The sequence below is a fragment of the Triturus cristatus genome, chromosome 9 (genome assembly GCF_964204655.1).
Source record: "Triturus cristatus chromosome 9, aTriCri1.1, whole genome shotgun sequence".
Lineage (NCBI taxonomy): Eukaryota > Metazoa > Chordata > Amphibia > Caudata > Salamandridae > Triturus > Triturus cristatus.
The window spans coordinates 860,529,151-860,550,551 of NC_140592.1; the positions used below are offsets into that span (position 1 = coordinate 860,529,151).

Below are 21,401 nucleotides of genomic sequence, written 5' to 3' on the forward strand. Positions count from 1 at the left end.
ACAATGTCAATAGCTACAATGTCAAGGTCCTAGCATCCATGCCACAATTTCCCAAGGGTTTGCTTACATGCCAGACATTTAAAATCCAGATGCCATGCGGGTGCCCAAACAGAGGAGTTTCCACTACTCTTCAATAAGAAAGCACATTCAAAGATAACGGGTAAAGTTAAACCTTTCCTAAGAGTAAAATGTTAACCTGTAGGCAGTAGTATTAGACATATGTGGCATAGGAGTACTAAATTATGAGGCAAGGTTGACTAAATTGTGCAAAAAGAAAAAGCAAATTATACAGCAGTGAGGAACCAACTTTTCCCATTAAAAAAACACCATACAGTGTGCTTTATATTTATTATGTTTGTGTCTTGCTAAGAGGTACTTTAGCATTCATGACATGAACCCTTATAAGGACATACAACATCTTTTTAACTCTTCTAAAGTTGGAGTGCCTTTTTGACGTAAATACAGCTCCAAAGATAGTGGCTGTCATGTCTACAGGAATTGTTCCCAGAGGTGATACAGATTAAAAATCATGAAAAACAAATTATATCCATCCCATGTGAGAAACATTCAAGTATTAAGGTTTTTGTTTCCTGCTGAAGACAAAAGTCCTATGCCCAGTCAACCAAATGAGAATATTTCTACTATCGGGGTGATACTGTCTGTTCTTTAAATTGGGGATTGTAGCAATCTACAGATCACGGCATAATAGGGTGACCACACGTCAGTAAATATCATGCAGCATACCTTATTTGGATTGCAAATCTGTTGCCCCTGATGATCCTTTTACGGACGCGTTTTGTCTATAATTGTTGGGATTGCAACAAGCTTCACTGCTCCCTGTGAGAAGCCTCAGAGTTCTGCAGAACTCTATTAGGGCTGGCTCTCACTCAAATTGTATCCATTTGAAATCGAAACTTTGCTGTTAATATCTACAAATAATGCAGCCGAAGATAGGTCATAATGTGATATGCGTGGTTATATTCATAATAACGTGGAAAATGCTGCAGTCACACAACTATATTTTTCCAATTACAGGTAGGTCTGCAGTTCTCGTTCAAAAATCACGTCTTGAAAACCAATAAATGAATGCTGTCCGCTCTGCCAGATAAATTCACTCACGGAACAGAGCAGATGCGTTTCCCGTGCCCGTGGAGAGCTCCGAGCAGCGCGTGGTGCGTACTGCAGGTTCCACACGGAGCTCGCGCCTGCCTCGTGGCGGCCGGTCTGCCCATGATTGACGCGCTGCAATGAATACTCAAGCGAACGGCTTCTTCCACACAACGATGCCTTATGTTTAGGTTTTATTCGTAACGCGAAAACAACACCAACGCGAAAAACAAACAGAAGGAAATCGAAATATGGCGCAGAGCGGCACGGGGGTGGAGTGGTTAATGAAATGAGCAGGATATTCACAGCTTTGCGTAGGGAATCAATTAATCAATTAGTATCACGCATTTCAGTGTGGCGTACAATCACGCTAATTCCTTCAACGAAGGATGCTTTTCAAATGTTTTCAACCCGCTGTCCTAACATCACGGAGCTAGGCTTGGGTCACGCCATGAACACCACCGCCTTTCTCCGAGGTCAAGCAGAAATGCCTCGGAGAAACGCAGCGGCAATTTCGGATTCGGGGCGTGTTTTTCTTTCTCTCCTCTTGCCATTGGCAGGAATGTTTACATTCCAGAGGAGAGAAAGAAAGTAAAAAACACGCCCCCGAATCCGAAAAAGACGGAGCTTGTTTGGAGAGACAAAGCTCTTCTCCAATGGCTGACCAGCATTTAAGAAGCCAGCCAATGGAGAAGAGGGGCAGGTTCAAGCCCCACTTCTGAAAACATTAAATCTCACAAACGAGACTGCGCAAGCGCAGCCTTCGCTAGCCGAGACCTAAAAAGGACAATACATGCACTCTTTCAGTGAATGCATGCATGCTTCTTCTCACAAATCAAGACCTGTAATCAAAGACTTCAATATCTGGGTGGAGCCAAAAGCCATCTCAGTAGTGCTTCTTAAAGATGTTTTCCTGTTGATCACATAAGGCTATTATAACTGCTGCACTGCCAATACAGACCAAAGGTGAGGATGTAATAAAGACAAGACCAAAGCAATTTAAAATCAGTGCAAGAAAATGAAACCGAACAAAATCTCACTTCTGGGAAGCTTCAAATAGTGAAGGAGCACTGATATTTGGAGACGTGATTTAACAACACGTTCTCTGTAAATGCAATGTAAATACATGTAAAACTTAACTAGCCTTCCACTAAATCGGAAAGGGCCTTCTCCCGCTGGCAACAAGTGTTGTCACTGTACTATACACTAAAAAGAGAAATCACTCGACTGAAAACCAGCAAGAAAAGCCGGTTTTTCCACTCCCCGTTTGACTTATAATAGTCACCTATTATTTTTTGTCAGATGACTCAAAATGCCCACGGCACAAGAAATGAATTTTAAAAAATGTTGAATTGTTATAACCTCAATTTCACAGGGTTGCATTAAAGAAATCTAAAGTTTAAAAAAAAAAAATGTGTCTAGATAGGTTGATTACCATTGTCAGAAATGTAATTCAGCGTCAGATCCTGATGAAAAATTAAGCCAGGTACATCTAAACTATTTTTAAAGTTGTGTTCGTAACTCAAGTAAATGCATTGGCTAAACCCCATATTTATTATAGAGTGCGTGTCCTTTTAGGTTTGGCCGAGAGACCACTTTAACTGTAATTCAAACCTTCTCCATAAAATTGCACAATAAGAATATGTGTATCTAAACATACACATGTACATTTGCACAGACAAATGTATACAACTGCCTTCAGGCAGCCTTTTTCCTCCACTGGTATGCTAAAGTGTCATTCACATTATCATTCTGCCCACCACAGCATTTGGCAGTCTAACTTAGACACCAGCTCTTTTCAACGCGAGTGGCAGCATTCGGTTAGTCTACATCTTCCTAAAATGTAGTTCACTTTCAGTGTTAAAGACTGGTAAGCCAATCTCTGCTGCAAATTATTTTTTTGTTTTAGTGAGGGATAATTTGTTTTTTCGCAAACATGAACACCACATTGTTAAAATGAAGATGGTCTCGTAGACCGGTCACGTAGAAACAAGTTTGTAGGTTTATTCATTAAGTAACAGTTTCAGATAAAGGTAAATGGAAGGTGGTAAAGTCCATGTAATGCCCCACCAGGAGCAGCCTCCTTGCTGCTCAGCCCATCTCTACCAACTGACATCTCCTCAAGTCTCACACACTCAACATTCCAAATGACATCACTATTGGCTGAGCAGCAAGGGACAGAACAAGAATAAGGAAGATGCACCAAGTAACCACAATTAGGTTATAGCACATTTCCCTTCCTTAGGGAAACTAAACGTGAATAATGCCAGAAAATAGCAAAGAGATATAAATGCATTAAGGCACAAAGAACAAAATTAGATTGCTTACGTAAACAGAAATAAACATCCTAAAGAATTAGTAAGAAAATACATTAAGCAATTGAATGTACATAAGGCAATCAGAAAATACTCGAATCCAGAAAATACATGAATGCATGAAAATACCTTAAGCAAATGCATGAATACAAGTAAGCAAATTAATGAATGCCCCATCCCCCTCCCTTAGGGAAACTCATTAGTTGGGTACACACCACCCACCTCCCTATGGGGGAATACAGCTTCCAATGACACACTGAACACTGTAAAAGGGGAAACTATATAAACACCGTAATAGGGAACAACTCCCTGTGAACTGAACAAACACACTGTAATAGAGGAAATTGCCTCCGTATAGGGGAATACACCTCCCTATGAAACAAAAACAAAAGCTCAACTCCAGTAAGAGTAAACAAAACCAAGTATAAGCATATAGAGGAATACACCTCCCTAAGAAAACAAAATATCAAAATCTACACTGTTATAGGGGAAAACAGCTCCCTATAGGGGAATTACCTCCATTAGGAACAGAACACTGGCATAAACAGAAGTAACATTGGCATTCGCAACTAAGATGCAATACAAACTTCTAAGCACAAGAAAATGAAACAAGAAATCAATAACGAACCACATTACAATACAGAGGTTGAAATGTGTTGTACATTACAATATACAGGTTGAAATGTGCTGTACAGATCAAATGCACTGAAACAGTTAGACCATGCCGGGACTGAGACTTCAGTACACACTTTAGAGAAAAGATAGACATCGCTGACCAAAATTTGCTAAGAGCTGCGTGAAACAAATGTGAAATGACAACGAGTAAAACACCACCACATAAAACCAGAAAGTGGTATGCTGTTAGCAAAAAAAAGAAATCCAGTCATCAGAACTTATTCGACAATTTCAGAACTGCTAGTAACAGTCCTGTGTTAAACGATGAAATAACGAGCAGCTAAATACCGTGAAACTCCGACTTGACAAGCTGGCTTAGGCTTCCAACCTTTACAACCACGGTGCTTGTACAAACCATGGTCGACACAAGATGACCAAGACAGTAAAGTCCATAGCCCCTCTGCTTGCGTGGTGCAGGCAATCCAACATAGAGGCACGTAGAAGACGCCGCACTTGCGTTGAAGACGTGGTTGGCAAATTGAAGTAAAACGGAGGTAGCCAACCAAAACATGGTGGCACGTTGTCTACGTTGTGCCGTATGGCTCACAGCACATCGAAACTGGAATGAGTCCATAAGCAGCCAAAGAGCTCCGTACTGCAACTGACGTCACCCAAGATCCCACAGGAGCCACGTGCAACACAAAGACTAAGGTAAGTTGCACGCGCCAATACTTCTAAATTTGAACTGGAGGTAAATGGTTAAACCACCCAAAGTTGCTGGATCTCAAATGTGCCGAGGGTCATGCAATTTGTGGCTGGAAATACCGCAAAAGAAAACTTACTCCAGCCACAGGCAGTATCAATCCGCAATACAATCCTTACACCATTTGAAAAGTCAACACTAGCCTCTACATCTTGAACAAGTGTGGGGGCAGCCCAGTGGTGCTGATTTTCTCCACAACACGTCGCTCTCACACCTAAAGGTGCTGAGAAGTAAACCGTTCAGTATCTTCTGTATTCAATGCAGTAGCTTCTCTTCACAGCAGAAACAAACAGCACCTCAAGCACCATTCGCTACTGGCAAACCCAATTAGCATTCTGTGCCACGACTGTAGCAAGGACAGCTGGGCTATATCAGGCACACATGCAGGAACATCAGGTCTTCTCCATAACAACGCTTGCAGAATGAAGTAAATCTCTAGGTACTTCGCAGCAACGATAGGTAAATCTCAGGGTTCTTGGCAGTAAAGTTGCACAGGCAGGAAACGAGGCAGCAGGAACTGGCACTTACGTGGTAGGGCGACCGATGGAGTGGTCACTGGCCGGGCTCAGGGGTGCCAGATTCCTTAAATGCACAGCCAGTTCGTAAGTTTCAATTTCTTTACTCACATCCTTAGTTCCAGTACAGATTTCCTTCAGCAACACAGGTTCTATAAACCAGTTTCCTCAAATACTGGCTTGTAAGCTCTCTTGAAGTTTCTTTTACTTGTAAATCCTTCAAGTGTCATAGTCCATAATCCATTGAAGTAACATACACGTAGGTTCTTTCAAATCGTCGCCAGTGTTAAAATGAAGCCGGTTACGTAGATAGGTCACGTAGAAACAAGTTGTAGGTTTATTCATTAAGTAACAGTTTCAGATAAAGGTAACTGGAAGGTGGTAAAGTCCATGTAATGCCCCACCAGGAGCAACCTCCTTGCTGCTCAGCCCATCTCTACCAACTGACATCTCCTCAAGTCCCACCCACACACAACATTGCAAATGACATCACTATTGGCTGAGCAGCAACGGACAGAACAAGAGTAAGGAAGATGCACCAACTAACCACAATAGGTTATAGCACACATGTAAACTGCGACATTTTAACTTTTTATTCCTTTTAAAATGCTATTTGCAGGGATAAATTAACAGAAAAGACAGTAGGTCTGCCAATGTCAAATATATAGGACTTACCTAAAAATTTTAAACCGGTATTTTACCAATGTCAACATGAAAGTACTAGTCATAATGCAATCAAGATGTGAGAAATAGTGCTCTGCTTAAATATTTAGTATATATATTCCAGTTTTTCAGCAAGCTGCATCATATTGAACAACCGTTGGCAAAGCTAACAGGCCAGGCCTTGGCAGCCGTATGCGATGAATAGTTTCCTTTTTTAATTTTATTACAAAAAAATGACACTAAAAGGAAAGGAAAAACAGACTCCACGTGGCTACCTCGATACTGCTGCTTGCATTAATAAAGAATTAAATTTAAAAGACACCTGTTCCAAGAGATTTTTTAATATGAAATCCTTTCCGTTGTATCATAAATATTGTTATTTTTGAATGAGACTAGAATAAATCAACAGCTAAGTAAGTGCTGCTATCACAAGCAGCTACAATGGTACGGAAACACTTTATAAAAGACAGAAAATAAATCACCACCCAACTGGGTAACCTAAAACCAGGCAAAATTAAAAGTCACCATTTGGATGCAATATATAACATAACTAAAATAAAAAGCAGACTTGGAACAAGGTTTTATCAAAGAGGGGAAATTAACTATTTTTAGGTGGCTGTGAACAATGTGCACATGCTTCGTGAAGTCACTCCAAGTGAGGGGAACCAATGGGTAAAGTTGCCTGACCACTGCCCCATACATACTATATGCTCGGATAGGCGAAAGTAAAATTTATAATGACAATTTAACAGATGAATCACTCAAGCCCGGTGACCAAAAACCCTAGTGTTTATGTATATTATGTGCGAAGTTCTTGGAAAAACAATAGGCTGAAGAGACAGCTGACATCACCTCAAAGAAAAGAGCTAAAAACTGCGACAATTCAGAATAAAAATAAAAGTATATATTATTTTTAGTCTTTAACACCAGGAACCTTGTATTATTTATTTTCCTAATTTATTGGCCAAGCCGATGGGCTTAACATTATTTATAAACATTAAACTACTGGTTAAGTCATTATTGTTACTACTGTGACACCTTCCCATCAAACATCTGCGGCAACCTGACTATTTTAATTTTTCAGTCAAATGCTGCAAATTGTATCTATTGCTAAAAAGGTAGGAGCAAATGCATGTTTTATGCCCATCATGGTAATCTCCTCGCTAGATACCTGTAGAGCTCCTTTTTTTTTTTTTTTTTAAAGGTCTGGATTTCCTCCTGACCTTGCACCAACTTAGGGAGCATTTGATTTGTCGTGCGAAATTAATGGCATTGCTCATTCTACAGGAAAGTTTTCCAACATTACGCTAAAATTACATGACCTAAACTTAAAATAATAATCTAAATACAGCTAAAATGGATACAAATCATTTGCAAACCTATACATTCTCACATGCTATATAGTCTTCAATTCATACCATACATTATTTAAATTTCAGCAGGAAAAACATACGTTTTCTATTTTCTGACCTATGCACTGATAGAAGGCTTACTAAAAATGCCAAACAATTGCTTATTTGCTGTGACCATTTCTTCCCACCAACAAGTATAAAACTCCTTTTCAGGGTTCAGCCATTAAAAACAAACAGTAATGCCAAGGGAAAAAAAACATCTTTAGACATTAGTGGGATAGACCAATCATGATGCCCTTTTTAACAGTGCCTTGGTACCTTTCCATACATGTTTAAAATGGACCTCTTGAGCAAAGCCACAATGCAACAAGAAAAAGAGAAATCCCCTTGAATGTTTTTCACATTATTACTTAAAGGCCTACACTGAAACGGAGTAAAATACCCAAAACTAACTTTTACTTTATTACCTGCAGAAGAACAGCATTCAGAACAAAATGATTACAAAAAACTGAGTAACAACAAAAAAAAGCTCGTTCCACATTTTAGGTCAACATATGATATTGCCGGCCAGCACATTATCAGAACACTAAATATGATGTTAGTAATATTTCCACCAACAACCTGGCTGCAAATTCAACATACTTTCCTCTGAACCTTTAGCTAAAATGTCCCTCAAAAGACTGGGCACTTTATTGATGGTATGTGGTAAAAATGTGTACTCCTTTAAAAATTGCAAACAATTGACCTAGTTAACAAACCAAATTATTGTTTCATATTACGGTCTGTCCCAGAGTGTAAGGTTTCGAGATTTCCATACACAGCGTGTGGCGGTGGCCAAATAATAATTTGTCATGTGCTATTAGAGAGCAAACTTGTTATTCTTAAAAAAGGGGTGTTTAATTCATGCAATGGAGAGCTGGAGACTAAACGAGATTTGCACTCCTTCATTATGACATCTAGAGACATATTGCAGACACAAAGTAGCCACCTGATGGCTAAAAAATGCGATGACAGCTCAGTCAACTGGGCTTACTAAGAGCAGATTATAATTTACTATTATAAAAATAATTCCTACTGAGTAACGGCAACGAACAGAAACATACTATTAGAAGACTACAGTATCTAACAGGTAATAATTAAGGTTGTATAGCCAACACAATCTTTAGGACTTCAAGCAATTTCATAAGTGAGAAAATAAGTTAAAAAAATATGCACGTTATACCCAAGAGGCAAGTTATTCTACAGTATGCACATTTTAAACGTTTAGATTTAAAGCCTATCGAGTACTGAGGTCACTTAAATGTTGAGAAATAAATGTTCCTGTGGTAATTATTTTTTTTAAAGCACCTGTACTAGTCAACAAGAAACTCTTAAGATCTGTCCTGATCCCCTATGCCAATAAAAGTTTAGTGTTGATAAATATCGATTTCTGACTTGGGGCAGTTATAACATACTTTAAACACTTTACATTGTGTATAAGACGCCGTTTTGTTTCTGTATTTATGTCTAACGGAAGTCAGAGCGTCTTTCAAAGTTATATCGTAGCCCAAAGTATTCCACAAAATACTTTTCGAAATTCACCACAAAAATGAGATGCTGAGAGAAAAATAAAGGTGAAAGTTGTATGTTTTATACACTGTGCCTCGGAAACTCCTCATTTGCATTCTGTCACCTACAGGGAAGAGTGCCTGCAAACCCGGAGTGGTTTGTACCTGCTGCTGATAAGTAGAGAGCGCTCGCCTGTGATTGGAGCCAGGGATTAGCATCAGGTGACCGGGAGTTAAGAGGGCACCCATGGTAGGAGTAAAGGGCGGTGATAACCCAGTCTCACAACCAAAGGAAGCAAATACTAGAGCAGCGTAGTTGTACCATCGCATTAAACAACTGGTACAGTGCCCCTGATGGGGGAGTTGGTGAAGATTGGCGAAGGGCAGGATCATAACCTGTGAAGGACAGTATACCAAACCTTGGAAATCAAACACGAACTAAAAATATAACAAAAAGGCCCTAAAAATATGCACCACAAAGCCCCCCCCCCCCCCCCCCCATCCCATCTAAAAAAAACAAACATCAGGAGACAAGCCAAAGGGGACAACGCACCACAAAGCGGGTGAGGCAATGCTCATTTGGCCAGACGCTCCCAAAGGAGCAGCATCTCTAAAGAGACAGTTCCCTAAGTAGCAACAACTAAGGACTGAAGGCCTTCAACCACTAAGCCATATAGATACCCACAACAGCAATTAACACACTAAAATACAGAGAGACAGATACACGCCCAATGTAACAACGTCCCAAAGCACAGAACATCCAGAAGTCAGCACTAAAATGACTATAGCTCCGCCCACAGGGTGGAACTTCCCCACGGACTGGACCCCTCTACCACCACCTCTTGTGGCATCCCAAGCCCCTGCCAGCCTCACCTTGCGCACGCCTTTATAGATATAGAAGTAGAGCTCACGGCCCACATTGAAGCAGACCCGGTCCCCGTTGCCAGACTGGTCGTTGACATTGACGAAGGAAACCTTGACGGGGTTGGAGCCTTGCGAATTAAAAGGCACCCGGTTGGGACGGCTGTACTCGGAGTGGCTCAGCAGCTTGTAGAGGCCTTCTCGGGTGGTGAACTGGGTCTTAATCTCGTTCATCTCCTTCCCTCCTCCCTCCGCCGCCATCTTGGGGAGCAGCATTCATCCTGCCCTATGCCCAACACTAACACAGCGCACGCGCAGATCTACTTTGCTTCACTGGTCAATTCTATCAAGGCATGGAAAGGGAAAGGAGACACTGATGCGTAGCTCAAAAGCTAAAAGCATTTGAATAAAAAGAAGAGAAGGACTAGAATGGAAACAGAATGGCTGCCGCCTGTCAAATGTGAACGACGTAAAAGTTGTGGCCATCTTGGAATCTGGCAGGCTCGTTTACGCCACATGTAATATGAAAAGGTAGCAATTTCATCTTTGAAATATGTAATGAAACTAAGGAATTTGCGGCACAACTACCTCCAACTTAAAATTGTACTATAATGCATTCCTTCCTTCTAGCTGCACTTTAGTACTTTCTCTAAACAGAAAATCACAGTTAAGATTTTCTAAGACACAGTAGATGTTTGATTTGAAATATATTGAACCCTAAACATTAAATGGATACAATTACATATGCTTCTATCCGAAGTTGGAGACCAGGTTCACCTGAAACAGTCCAGCATCATCCTCGCTTGACTTTCTCCTCTGTTTTTTTTCTTTCTATGTTTTAGGTGAGGTCATTTAACTATAGACTTGTTTTTTCATTTCTGTGGGCGGTGACATGTGATGTAAGCCGCTTGTTTACCGGTTTCAGACACAATCGTATTAGGAGGATAGCTCAGTGCAGTGCGCGATTCAGTGTTGCCAGATTGATTATATTTCTGGAGAAAGTTAGTTTATCAGTGTTCCTCAAAAGAACTGTCCTACAAGAGTAAACAAAACTAAAAGGAACGACGAACAGGCAGAAATGAAGCCTACACCGCAGTATATCAAATTACGTATGACAGACTCAGTTTGCTAGTCAAAGGGCGAAAGTATGTCAGAGCTCAGATTAAACTATTCAGAGGGTTGTGGCTGCAGACTAAGGCAGCGTAAGGAAGACACCACATCCACCGGGGTCTCTCCTTGGCTACAAGAGGCTAAAACCACCAGGGCCAATGGAATTATGTGGCAGTGAAGGGAAATTTATTGTGGTACGGTTGAGTAAATTATCCAGCAAGAAAAGACAAATTATGCGGCGCATTTTGTGATCGTATTACTTTACTATTTTATCATTTGTACACCTGTTAACACTGTCTGGCCATTGGTTGCACATCATTATTACCAGTCTAACACTCAAATATATAGCAACAAGCAACATAAAGGTGACCAGTGAAGCTTTGCAAGTATCCTTTCACTGCGCAGTACCACGTGCTGCTATGTTTGTGGTAGCTTTTGAACCATTTGAGCTCAAACATTTTTTTTTGTTAACATTTGCAGGGGATGGAATATGTGGCAAATGCGGCAAATCTATAACTGCGAAAAACATAATGGTCGTACAATCGCATAATTCCTGGGGCCTTGATAACCATCCATGTTTTAAGAAAACAAGGGTACCCCAATATGCGAACCTGGGGTGATACAATGTAGAAGGATACAATGGTTCTTAATGGCCTAAGAAGGTCCAGGGAAGAGCAAGGCCCTTAAGAGGGCAAATTATTTACTATAGGTACAAAGACTCACAGGGGAGAGTGATAGTTAATATAGAGAAAGGGACAAGAAAGTCAGATTATGACATTTATTTATTATACATAGGATGAATTCAAGGTGCTCACATATTTAGTGACAACAAGCGTGACGTGAGGGTGAGGGTGAACTTTAAAAGAGAACATCGCATTGGCAACAGTTGTGAACCACTTTTTTTTAAAATTAGTATAAAGGGTTCAGGTTGCGTAAGGTCGACGACGTTTCAAACTCAATGATTCGAGTTCATCTTCAGGACAGGTGTGAGCATATGAACTTTAGCATATGGCAGGTTTAAGCACTGAGGGTGTAGTCAATAATTTAAATGTTCCATCGGTGGTGTCACCAATTCAAGGAGGGCCTCGAGGGAGCGCGAAGGCTTGATAAAGCCCGCTATGTCCAAAACCATCAATTAAGAAGGAGCGAGGGTGTACAGGTGCCGGGAATTGGATTCATTTAAGAACGGTACATAAACCAATCAATGGGAGTCTGAGGGCGCGGTGAAGCGGGTCCTGTTCGCGTGCTGCTACGCGCTGCTACTGTAGCACCGATGGAACATTTAAATTATTGACTACACCCTCAGTGCTTAAACCTGCCATATGCTAAAGTTCATATGCTCACACCTGTCCTGAAGATGAACTCGAATCATTGAGTTTGAAACGTCGTCGACCTTACGCAACCTGAACCCTTTATACTAATTTTAAAAAAAAGTGGTTCACAACTGTTGCCAATGCGATGTTCTCTTTTAAAGTTCACCCTCACCCTCACGTCACGCTTGTTGTCACTAAATATGTGAGCACCTTGAATTCATCCTATGTATAATAAATAAATGTCATAATCTGACTTTCTTGTCCCTTTCTCTATATTAACTATCACTCTCCCCTGTGAGTCTTTGTACCTATAGTAAATAATTTGCCCTCTTAAGGGCCTTGCTCTTCCCTGGACCTTCTTAGGCCATTAAGAACCATTGTATCCTTCTACATTGATAACCATCCATGCCAATATTTAAGAAGGGGAAGTGGGAGATTTTAGTAAAATAATCGGAAGAATGCAGTTTACTTATAGGCTTTTATTTGCAGAGGTGGCCAGGTGGGATGCAGCCAATATAAAGTCATTATGGGCTTTAAAAAAATCCAGAGTTTCCCACCTGAATCGTGTCTATTGGCATAGGTGTATAACACACATGTATTTCACTAAGACGTTTTCAAAACCACAGGAATGTTACAAGAGTCACACATACTGCATGGCTTCGCTTTCAAATTATATAAAATCCAAAAAATAGTGTTTAGGGTTAAAAAGCGGGATTTGGACCTCTTTACCGTCCAGAAGTATAGATGTTTTAGGCCTGCTTACAAACAGCTTTAGATATATAAATTCTTAAACTATATAATTTCTTTCAAAAAGTACTACAAAATATACACACAGATAGCTGTGTGATAGACCCCTTGAGGCACTGGCTTGCATGTGTTTCATTTTTTTCCTATTGCTTGGGTTGGCTGTCCATTAGGACCTAGGGAATTTCTTCGATGGTTACATTGGTTCATTTGTGTTCCCATTATGTTTTGATGATAGGGTAAGTTGTCTTTTTCTGTAGAGTAGAGCTGTTTTCATGTATTTACTTTGCTTAAATAACTTCTTTTAAATTTCTTGTACATGACTTTTTAAATTAGGAAGTACATACTTTTTGTATGCATTAGCCTGTTCAGGAGACAGTGCTATTCACAAAAAGGTCCTGTGGTCCATTTGTTTTACATTGCAATTACGTTCATGATAATGTGCTGTAGGATTTACATTTTTTCGTTTGTCGACAAAACAAAGACGTGCCTGCACATGTACTTTCTAAATAGCATTAGTGAGGTGGATGAGACAATCATGCGCTATGTCACTGGTGAGGAGGATTTGTATGTCTCGTTCCCACCAAGTGGAGAAAATCCTTCTGATGCTCGCACCAGAAGGATTTAATTTGTGTAAAATAATCTCAAGCTGCAAGGGAAGAGCTTCCTTCACAGCCCAAGACTATTTCTGATTTCATACACAGATTTCACAGAGTGAACACAATCAGCATAATTTAGCGCCAACTGCCTATACTTTGATCATTGCTCAAGGGGCACATCTCAGTCCCAGGGCACCAAGGAGGTCGGAAACATGACAGTTGGAAAGGGGTGACTGTCCTCTTTCCAATAGTACCTCTCTCAAATGAACTCATGCTTGGGATTCGCCGCAGGAGGGTGATCTTCAAGCAGGGATCCAGCAATTGGCCCCCAGGGATAGCTTTTGGAGGCAGTGGCCCCTGAGGCATGGTCAAGTGCTTCCCCCCTTAAACATTTAAATACACCCCTCACCCAAGGAGGAGAGAAAGTTCACCAGAGACCAGGGCAAGATTTCGTTTAAAAAAATGAGATGTGGCCAGCCCTTCCTGCCATCTAAACATACCACCCACCCGTCTTTCTGTCTCTGGAGAGAGGGAATGAGGACAAGAATCCCACTGGATGCCAGGGATAAATTGTCTTTTTATGAATGATGCATGGGCTGGCCCATCATAGCATTGGGCCATGCCACCCCAGCCTCAAAGCCCAAACTGTCTTCCTGCCCGCAGGGAGCAAATTGGGAGATTTACCGCAGGTCTACCCCAACCCCCCACTACCACAGAAGAGCAAAAAGCCCACCGGATGCCAGGGATAGATACTTTTTTTAAAGAATGATGTAGGGGCCAGCTGGCATCAAGCCATCTACCCGTTCCTAAAGCCCATCAGTCTTTGTCCTCATGGGGCCTGGAGAATCTCCATTTCCATCGCAAACAAGAGGAAATTTGATTACTTTCGGGCATAGTTTTGGCAAATGGGCTGGCACAGAGGAGGTTAACTCTAGATGGCAGAAAGGCTCTATTGTACCGGGGGAAGAGGAGGGGAGGCAGTGCAGTGGCAGGAAGGGCATGCCCAAGACCCCATTCTGTTTATCAAATTTTTCATGATGGTCTGGTACGGAGACGTTTTAAGGCATTGGTAAAGTGGGCTCTGGCCCAGGGCGCCAGCTATTCAAGGGTGGGCTTATAGAACCAGTTTTGTTCTGTAGAGTCCTGCCCTGATGACCTTGAATAATTCTTAAACAGATTGTTTTAAATACAGTTTTCCTTTCATTCATGTTTAATATGGGTGATGTGTGAAAGTCTATTGCAGACGTTGCAGAGAAATGTTGTGTTTATGTTTCATGCAACATCCATAAAAATTGTTTGGAATATGAGAAATTAGAGGGTGTCTCAGAGATTATTTGCAGTAATATTAGTGAACTGCTACAGTGTCGCAATATTGAAAACACATCTCACTATTCCGGAACATTACATGTAAAAGCATTTAGAATTTGGAAGAGTGTTTCCATGCACTGTCAGTTACCTAACCAAAGAGGGCATGAAAGAGGTGTAATTGGATCATAAATTCAAAGCTGTTTAGAACAGAGGCCCCTGGTATGGTGGGCTTCCTACACTCCCTTCCCGGATGAGCAGATAGATGGTAAGCACCCATTCTGCAAACCCAGTAGAGCTGAAAGCACACCATAATATTAAGGTAAAAAGTGAAAACAGGAATGGGGTAAAGTGGGGTGCTGGACCATCTTTCCATCAGTCCCAATCTGCTGGCACCAGACAGTATTTCTGTACTAGTGGAAAGCAGAATTGGGGGTTGTAAGGGATTGGGTTACTGGTGGAGGGGGATGAAACCCTACTCAAGCTTCAACCACAATCCTTGTCAGGGTGAAGTCCCAAGCAAACCACAACTTAACTTATGCTCAACCCTCTGGTAGCTTGGCACAAAGCAGTCAGACTTAACTTAGAGGCAATGTGTAAAGAATTAATGCAGCACTTCAAACGGTTATAAAGTAAACCCATAACACTAGAAAAATCCCAAATCAATTTAGAAAAATAGAGGAAATTATAATGAACAAAACAACAAAAATCGAGTCAGTAGAACAGAAAATATGCAATTGTAAAGATTTCAGTGAAATTAGCACAAATTGCCAATTGTGGTTATCTCATCACACCAGACAGGGACAAAGCCACAAGTTTGGGCTGACTACGATAGAGCACAGGCAAACTAAAATGATCCGCTTAGGTCCACAGTACCATAATCCTGGTTGCCAAGAGATGCAGAGTCCCGTGTCGAAGATGCATCGCAAAGCAGAGACGATAAGAGGAGATGCGTTGTGCAGTGGCATTTCTGGGGAGCTGCAAAGTGCAAGGCGATGTCCTTGCGTGGAGATGCTTCACACAGCTGCAGTTCCGATGGGCTGCATTGGGTGAGGTGATGTCCTTGTGTCAGGGAAATCCATGCAGCAGAGGCAGTTCCATGGGCAATGCGTCGAGCAGCAAGGATGATGCGCCAATTCATGCCGGAAATGCACCGCACTGCAGAGGAGATGCGTCAGTTCTGCTGGATCCAGAAATGGGCTGGCAGAGCTCCTTCCAGTTGCAGAGTCCAGGTGCTGGTTACAAGAAAGTAGCCCTTGCAGTCACTCTGGTGGTCCTGGATACAGGTTGCAAGTCCAGTCCTTCTCACCCAGGCAAGAGGGCAGAAGGTCAGCACAGCAGGGCAGCAGTCCAGCTGAGTGGTAGTCCTTTCAGCAGCATAGCAGCCCTTCCTGACAGACTCTTCCACAGATCCACAAGTGTACTGAAGAGCTGGGTCATGGGTTAAATTTTTATACCTGGTTCCCATTTTGAAGTAGAGGATGCTTCCATAGGTTTCCTCCTCCCTGGGGTATCACGCATCCCCTTCCTCCCTGTTATGGTCCCAACTTGTCTAGGTTCACAAAAGACAAGGGACAAATTCTTTCTGAGAGTCCTCAGGCAAAACCTTTATGATGTGCGAGTGCGGTCGGTGACAGTGACTACCCCTCATTGTCAATCCTACCAACACCTAGCTTCCCTTTGTCTCACTGTCTGGGAGCAATACGCAAAGACGAACTGCCAGCTACACTGTCAGTATGAGGGACATAATGGAGAGAAAAATGAGGATAATACCAGATTTTCACCCTGGGCCCGCCGTAGCAACTATATCACAAACTGATAGCCAGTACATCACATCTTTTTATCGTATCAGGCGTATGCATTGGAAATAGCTATGGAAAGAGGATAAGGTCAGGCACTCAGAGCTCAGTCAAAAGGAAGACTGGTTGAGTCTATAGTGGTGATCTCTGGAAGGAGTCATCACCTGATGCCAGATGCCAATGCTGTTGGGAAGACACCGGAGAAGAGGAGGCTCACGCTGCTGAGCTACGCGACACAATGGGAGACAGGACAGAAGCCACTAAACGCGCACAAGCCCGAGCACCAGAAACATCGCGTGAAGCGATTCTGACAGCAGAGGGCTGTCAGCAGAGCAGTGCACCCTGCCACGCTCCTGGAGGAGCGTGGTATCACAGGTGTGTGAGCAGTTACAGATCAGGGCAGGAAAGAGGGAGGGCGTTACCTGCAGGCCAGGTTTGGGTTTACGGTGAAGGGGATCTCATTCCCCATCCTTACTTTCATTGAAGGCATCATCCTACGGGATTAACTCTTCACCACTGAGAGGGTTTCTCTCCTTACGGTTTTGGTTCCCTATATTTGATTTTGATTTGGGCACATTCTTTTCAAGTTCTTATTGAACCAGGGAGATACGGGTAGAGTGTTTATGTGCTGGTACCATTCACAACCATTAACCCCACTCTGAGACATTGGAGGAGAATTCAGAGACAGGGGTATCACTTACTAACACTGAGAGCACAGTTTAGAGGAAAATAAAATAATTCACCTAAACCAGAACTTACCTGAACTCACTGTACTTTTGCCGAGAGTGCTGATGGACCAAACTCCATACCAACTATTAAGGGGAAAGAAGAAAAAGAAGATAAACTAACTGTAGAAGTTACGTCTCCCTATATCTATATGATTTAAATGAAATAGAACGTGACCCAAAAAACTCTCACAGTGTCGTACATCGCATGTCAAGTGACATATACCTAGTCATGTGTTAGACCTGGCCTCTTTTGGCGGGTTTCCCTTCTCTTTTTGCATTGTGACCTCCTGGTTTTGTTGATGTGATGGGCATCGTTTTTGCTGGTTTAGTGTTTCTGCTCACTTTAGTACTGCTGATCAGTACTAAAGTGCAAGCGCTCCAGCTGTAGATTGTGTTTATGGATTGGTGTTTCCATTACTGGCATATTTGATTTGCTGATAAGTCCCTAGTAATGGGCACAGGTGTGCCCAGGGACTGTAAATCAAATGCTACTAGTGGGCCTCCAGCACTGGTTGTGCCACCCACACAAGTAACCTTTCAAAGGTGTCTCAGACCTGCCATTGCAGTGTCTGCGAGCAGTTTCTACAGCAATGTCAACCTGGCAAATATGCCCAAACCTTCCCATTTCTTAAATGTAAGGTACTCCTAAGGTAGGCTCAAGGTATCCCCATGGGCAGGGTGCTGTGTATGTGAAAGGCAGGACATGTACTGATGTGTGTTACATGTCCTGATGGTGAAATACTGTGCAATTCGTTTTTCATTATTGTAAGGCTATCTGTCTCATAGGTTAACATGTGAGTTGCCTTATGACGCCTTACAGGCATAACTTCTCATTGGGACAAGATAGAGAGCTGGAGGTAAGGCTTCCTGAACTCAGAATTTAAAAGTACATCTTTTAGTGGAGGTGATTTGTATATTGTGTGTTTGAAAATGCCACGTTTAGGCCTTTGCGTCACACTATGAGAAGGTCTGCACCCCGGTATGCACCAGGAGGGAGCGGGATTGTGCGGAGTTCCTGCGGGACTTTGCGCTGCCCACACTGTCCGAGGAGCAAAAAGATCGCCTTGAGGCTGAACTCACGGGATTGGAACTAGGGGAAGCCCTTAACTCTCTTCAGGCCGGTAAGGCAGAGGGACCTAATGGGTTCCCTGTGGAAATATACAAGAGGCAGGAGAACGTTGTTATGGACCCTCTCAGACAGATGTTCCTCGAAGCACAAAAGGGGGGAATGCTCCCGCCTGATAAGCGGGAGGCCACAATTGTGGTAATTCATAAGGCTGGGAAACCGGCTGACCAATGCTCATCCTATCAGCCCATCTCGCTTCTTAATGTGGAGGCCAAGGTCTTGGCTAAGGCCCTAGCGACGAGACTGCTCTCAGTACTGCCGGACCTGATACATGTCGATCAGTCAGGGTTCAGGCCACAGCACTCAACACAATCTACAATGGCTTTACGTGGTCCTTTACATGACGGAAGACGTGGGCAGTACTCAAACAGCATTGATGGCGCTGGACGCCTCAATGGTCTTTGACAGCATCGAATGGCCTTATTTGTTCATGGACTGGGTTTCGGACCGGTGTTTTGTGGCTGGGTACGACTGCTGTACGAACAGCCGGTTGCAAGGGTGAGAGTTAATGGTGCGATGTCTCGAGTATTCCCCCTGCGCAGAGGCACCAGGCACGGGTGCCCCCTGTCCCCTCTCCTCTTCGCCTTGGCCCCGAGCCGCTGGCTCACTGGATTCAGAGGGATATTTCTTTCTGGGACCTGTCACTTAATGATGATTGGGAGGAGCGTATATCCTTATACGCGGATGACATTGTACTTTATATGGCCAGACCCTACAACTCAATAGCGCAGGCGCTCCATCTCTTTGAACTGTTTGGAAGCCATTCAGGATACATGATTAACTGGGCCAAGTCATTGATTTATCCTCTCTCGCCCCCCCCCCCCACGGATTCCGACGAGGTGTCCTGCCTCTGTCGTGAGTGATGGGTTCAAATACTTGGGCGTTTACATCACCAGAGATAAGGAGGAGTTCTTCACCAAAAATCTCGAGCCCCACCTGGCGCGACTGGGATCGGACGTGAACCACTGGCGATCCCTGCCTCTCTCCCTTATGGGGCGGGCTGCGTTGTTCAAGATGTTGGCTCTGGCGCGACTGCTATTATCCTACAAAACATATCATATCCGATCCCTGGCGGGGTGTTCAGGCGCATATCCCAGGCACTGCGGACGCTGCTTTGGGAGGTTGGTAACCCGAGGATATCGTTGCAGAAGCTCACAAGAGGGGTGTATGATGGGGGACTGGCCCTCCCAGACGTCCAACTGTATTACTGGGTGTCCCAGCTGCAGGTGGTCAATGACTTGGTGTATGCGGCGGGTTCGGAACCAGCTTATAGAGTCGATAGGCATGTCATGCCAAGAGGCAACTGCGAACCACTTCTATATGCCCGGCGACAGCGCAGGGATCTACCCTCACACAGAGGGGTTGTGCTCCAGTGCTGGAGAGAGGCCAATAAATTCCTTGGATGGGCGGGCTCCCTGATGGGTAGGACCCCACTTTGGCTTGGAGACCAGCTATCGGAGCTGACAAGATTAACCGGCTTCAAGGGATGGAAACTGATTGGGATCGAGTACTTGGGCGATGTATGGAAAGGGAGTGCCCCTAGATCCTTCGATTATCTCAAAAAAGAGTATCAGGTACATGATTCCCAACATTATTATTACTTGCGCCTTACACATGCCCTGCGCTCCCACATACACACCGACACCTCGATCCCAGAATACTCCCCTATGGAAGACAGGCTCCTCCTGGATTCCATTCTAGAGAAACCCACGTCCACTATTTACCGCAAGCTAATAAATAACATGCCTGACCCACTGGTGTCCCTGCGGGAGAGGTGGGAGGGTGATGTCGGAGTCCTGGATGATGAGGATTGGCAGGACACCCTGCAAAGCCCTCGCAAAATCGCAATTCGAACAAGGTTCCCCCTTGTACAATTAAAAAATCCTGCACCGGGTGTATTATCCTCAAACCCCCCTGTTCTCCTGGGGAAAGAGTCTATCCCCCCTGTGTGTGAGGGGATGCCAAGGGGAAGGCACATTTTACCATATCCTATGGGAGTGTCCGGAAATTGTGCCCTTCTGGACCAGGGTAGCACAAACAATGGCAACAGTGGTGGGATCGCCGGTCCCGGTGGAGCCCCGTTGGCTACTACTCATGATCAAAGGAGCCACGGACTGGTCCAGATACAATGAGATATGGCTGGCAATGGCAGCCGGGGTGGCGAAACGCAACATAGCCAGTTGCTGTGGGACCAATGGTTGCGGGACCTGGACCGGTGTCAGAGAGCAGAGGAAACCATCTACAAGTCCAGGGGCTGTGCCAAGAAATGGAAGAAAGTATGGGGGCCTTGGAGGAAATACCGAGCCACACAGGGGGGGGTTGGTCATGGGGTATAAGTGTAATCAGTCCAATGTATCGCCTTTTTTGCCAACGATGGTATGATGCAATGTTGTTCACCTTCATGTCATACGAACTCTGCTGTATTTTGAATGAGATCAAGAGCAAAGTTAATAAAAAGAGTTATGAAAAAAAAAGAAAATGACACTTTTAGAAAGAGGGCATTTTCTTGCTTAACCATCCTCTGAACCTCTGCCATTTGTGTATTCACCGTCTGGGTTTTGAGTGACAGGAGCTGGGAATGGGCATTCACACTAGACAGACAGTCTAGTGTCTATTCTAGTGAAGTATGCCCTGCTTGTTCTGGGTGACTTAAAGCGAGGCTGAATAGACCACGCTGCATTTAGAGTAGTGGGAGAAGTTGTCACTTGCACCTGAATGGACTGTGGCTGCCTTTCACAAATCTGTCTCCACCTCCTGCGGTGACCCTGGTCTGAACCAGGCAGAACTGGTTTATGCATGCCAGTGGAACTTTGTGCCCAAATCAAATGAAAATGTGGTTTAAATATTGGGGCCCTGACCCCAGGACTTTGGAACTCTTTGGGAATAAGAAACCTACCAAGAATAAGAGCAGGAGAAGCTGTGAAGAGGGACCACCACTT

At 43.4% G+C, this 21,401-nt stretch overlaps 1 protein-coding gene across 2 annotated transcripts in view; it reads right to left on the bottom strand.

Annotated features, from left to right (window-relative positions):
- The window catches only part of WDR20 (WD repeat domain 20), a 257,753-nt gene extending 247,652 nt beyond the window's left edge, over positions 1 to 10,101 (bottom strand). For both annotated transcript variants that reach the window (XM_085626341.1, XM_085626342.1), the window contains exon 1: positions 9,751 to 10,101. In XM_085626341.1, coding sequence (XP_085482467.1) covers positions 9,751 to 10,014 — 264 coding nt within the window. In that variant the 5' untranslated portion in view covers positions 10,015 to 10,101. The remainder of the gene's footprint in view (positions 1 to 9,750) is intronic.
- Positions 10,102 to 21,401: the final 11,300 nt, after the last annotated feature.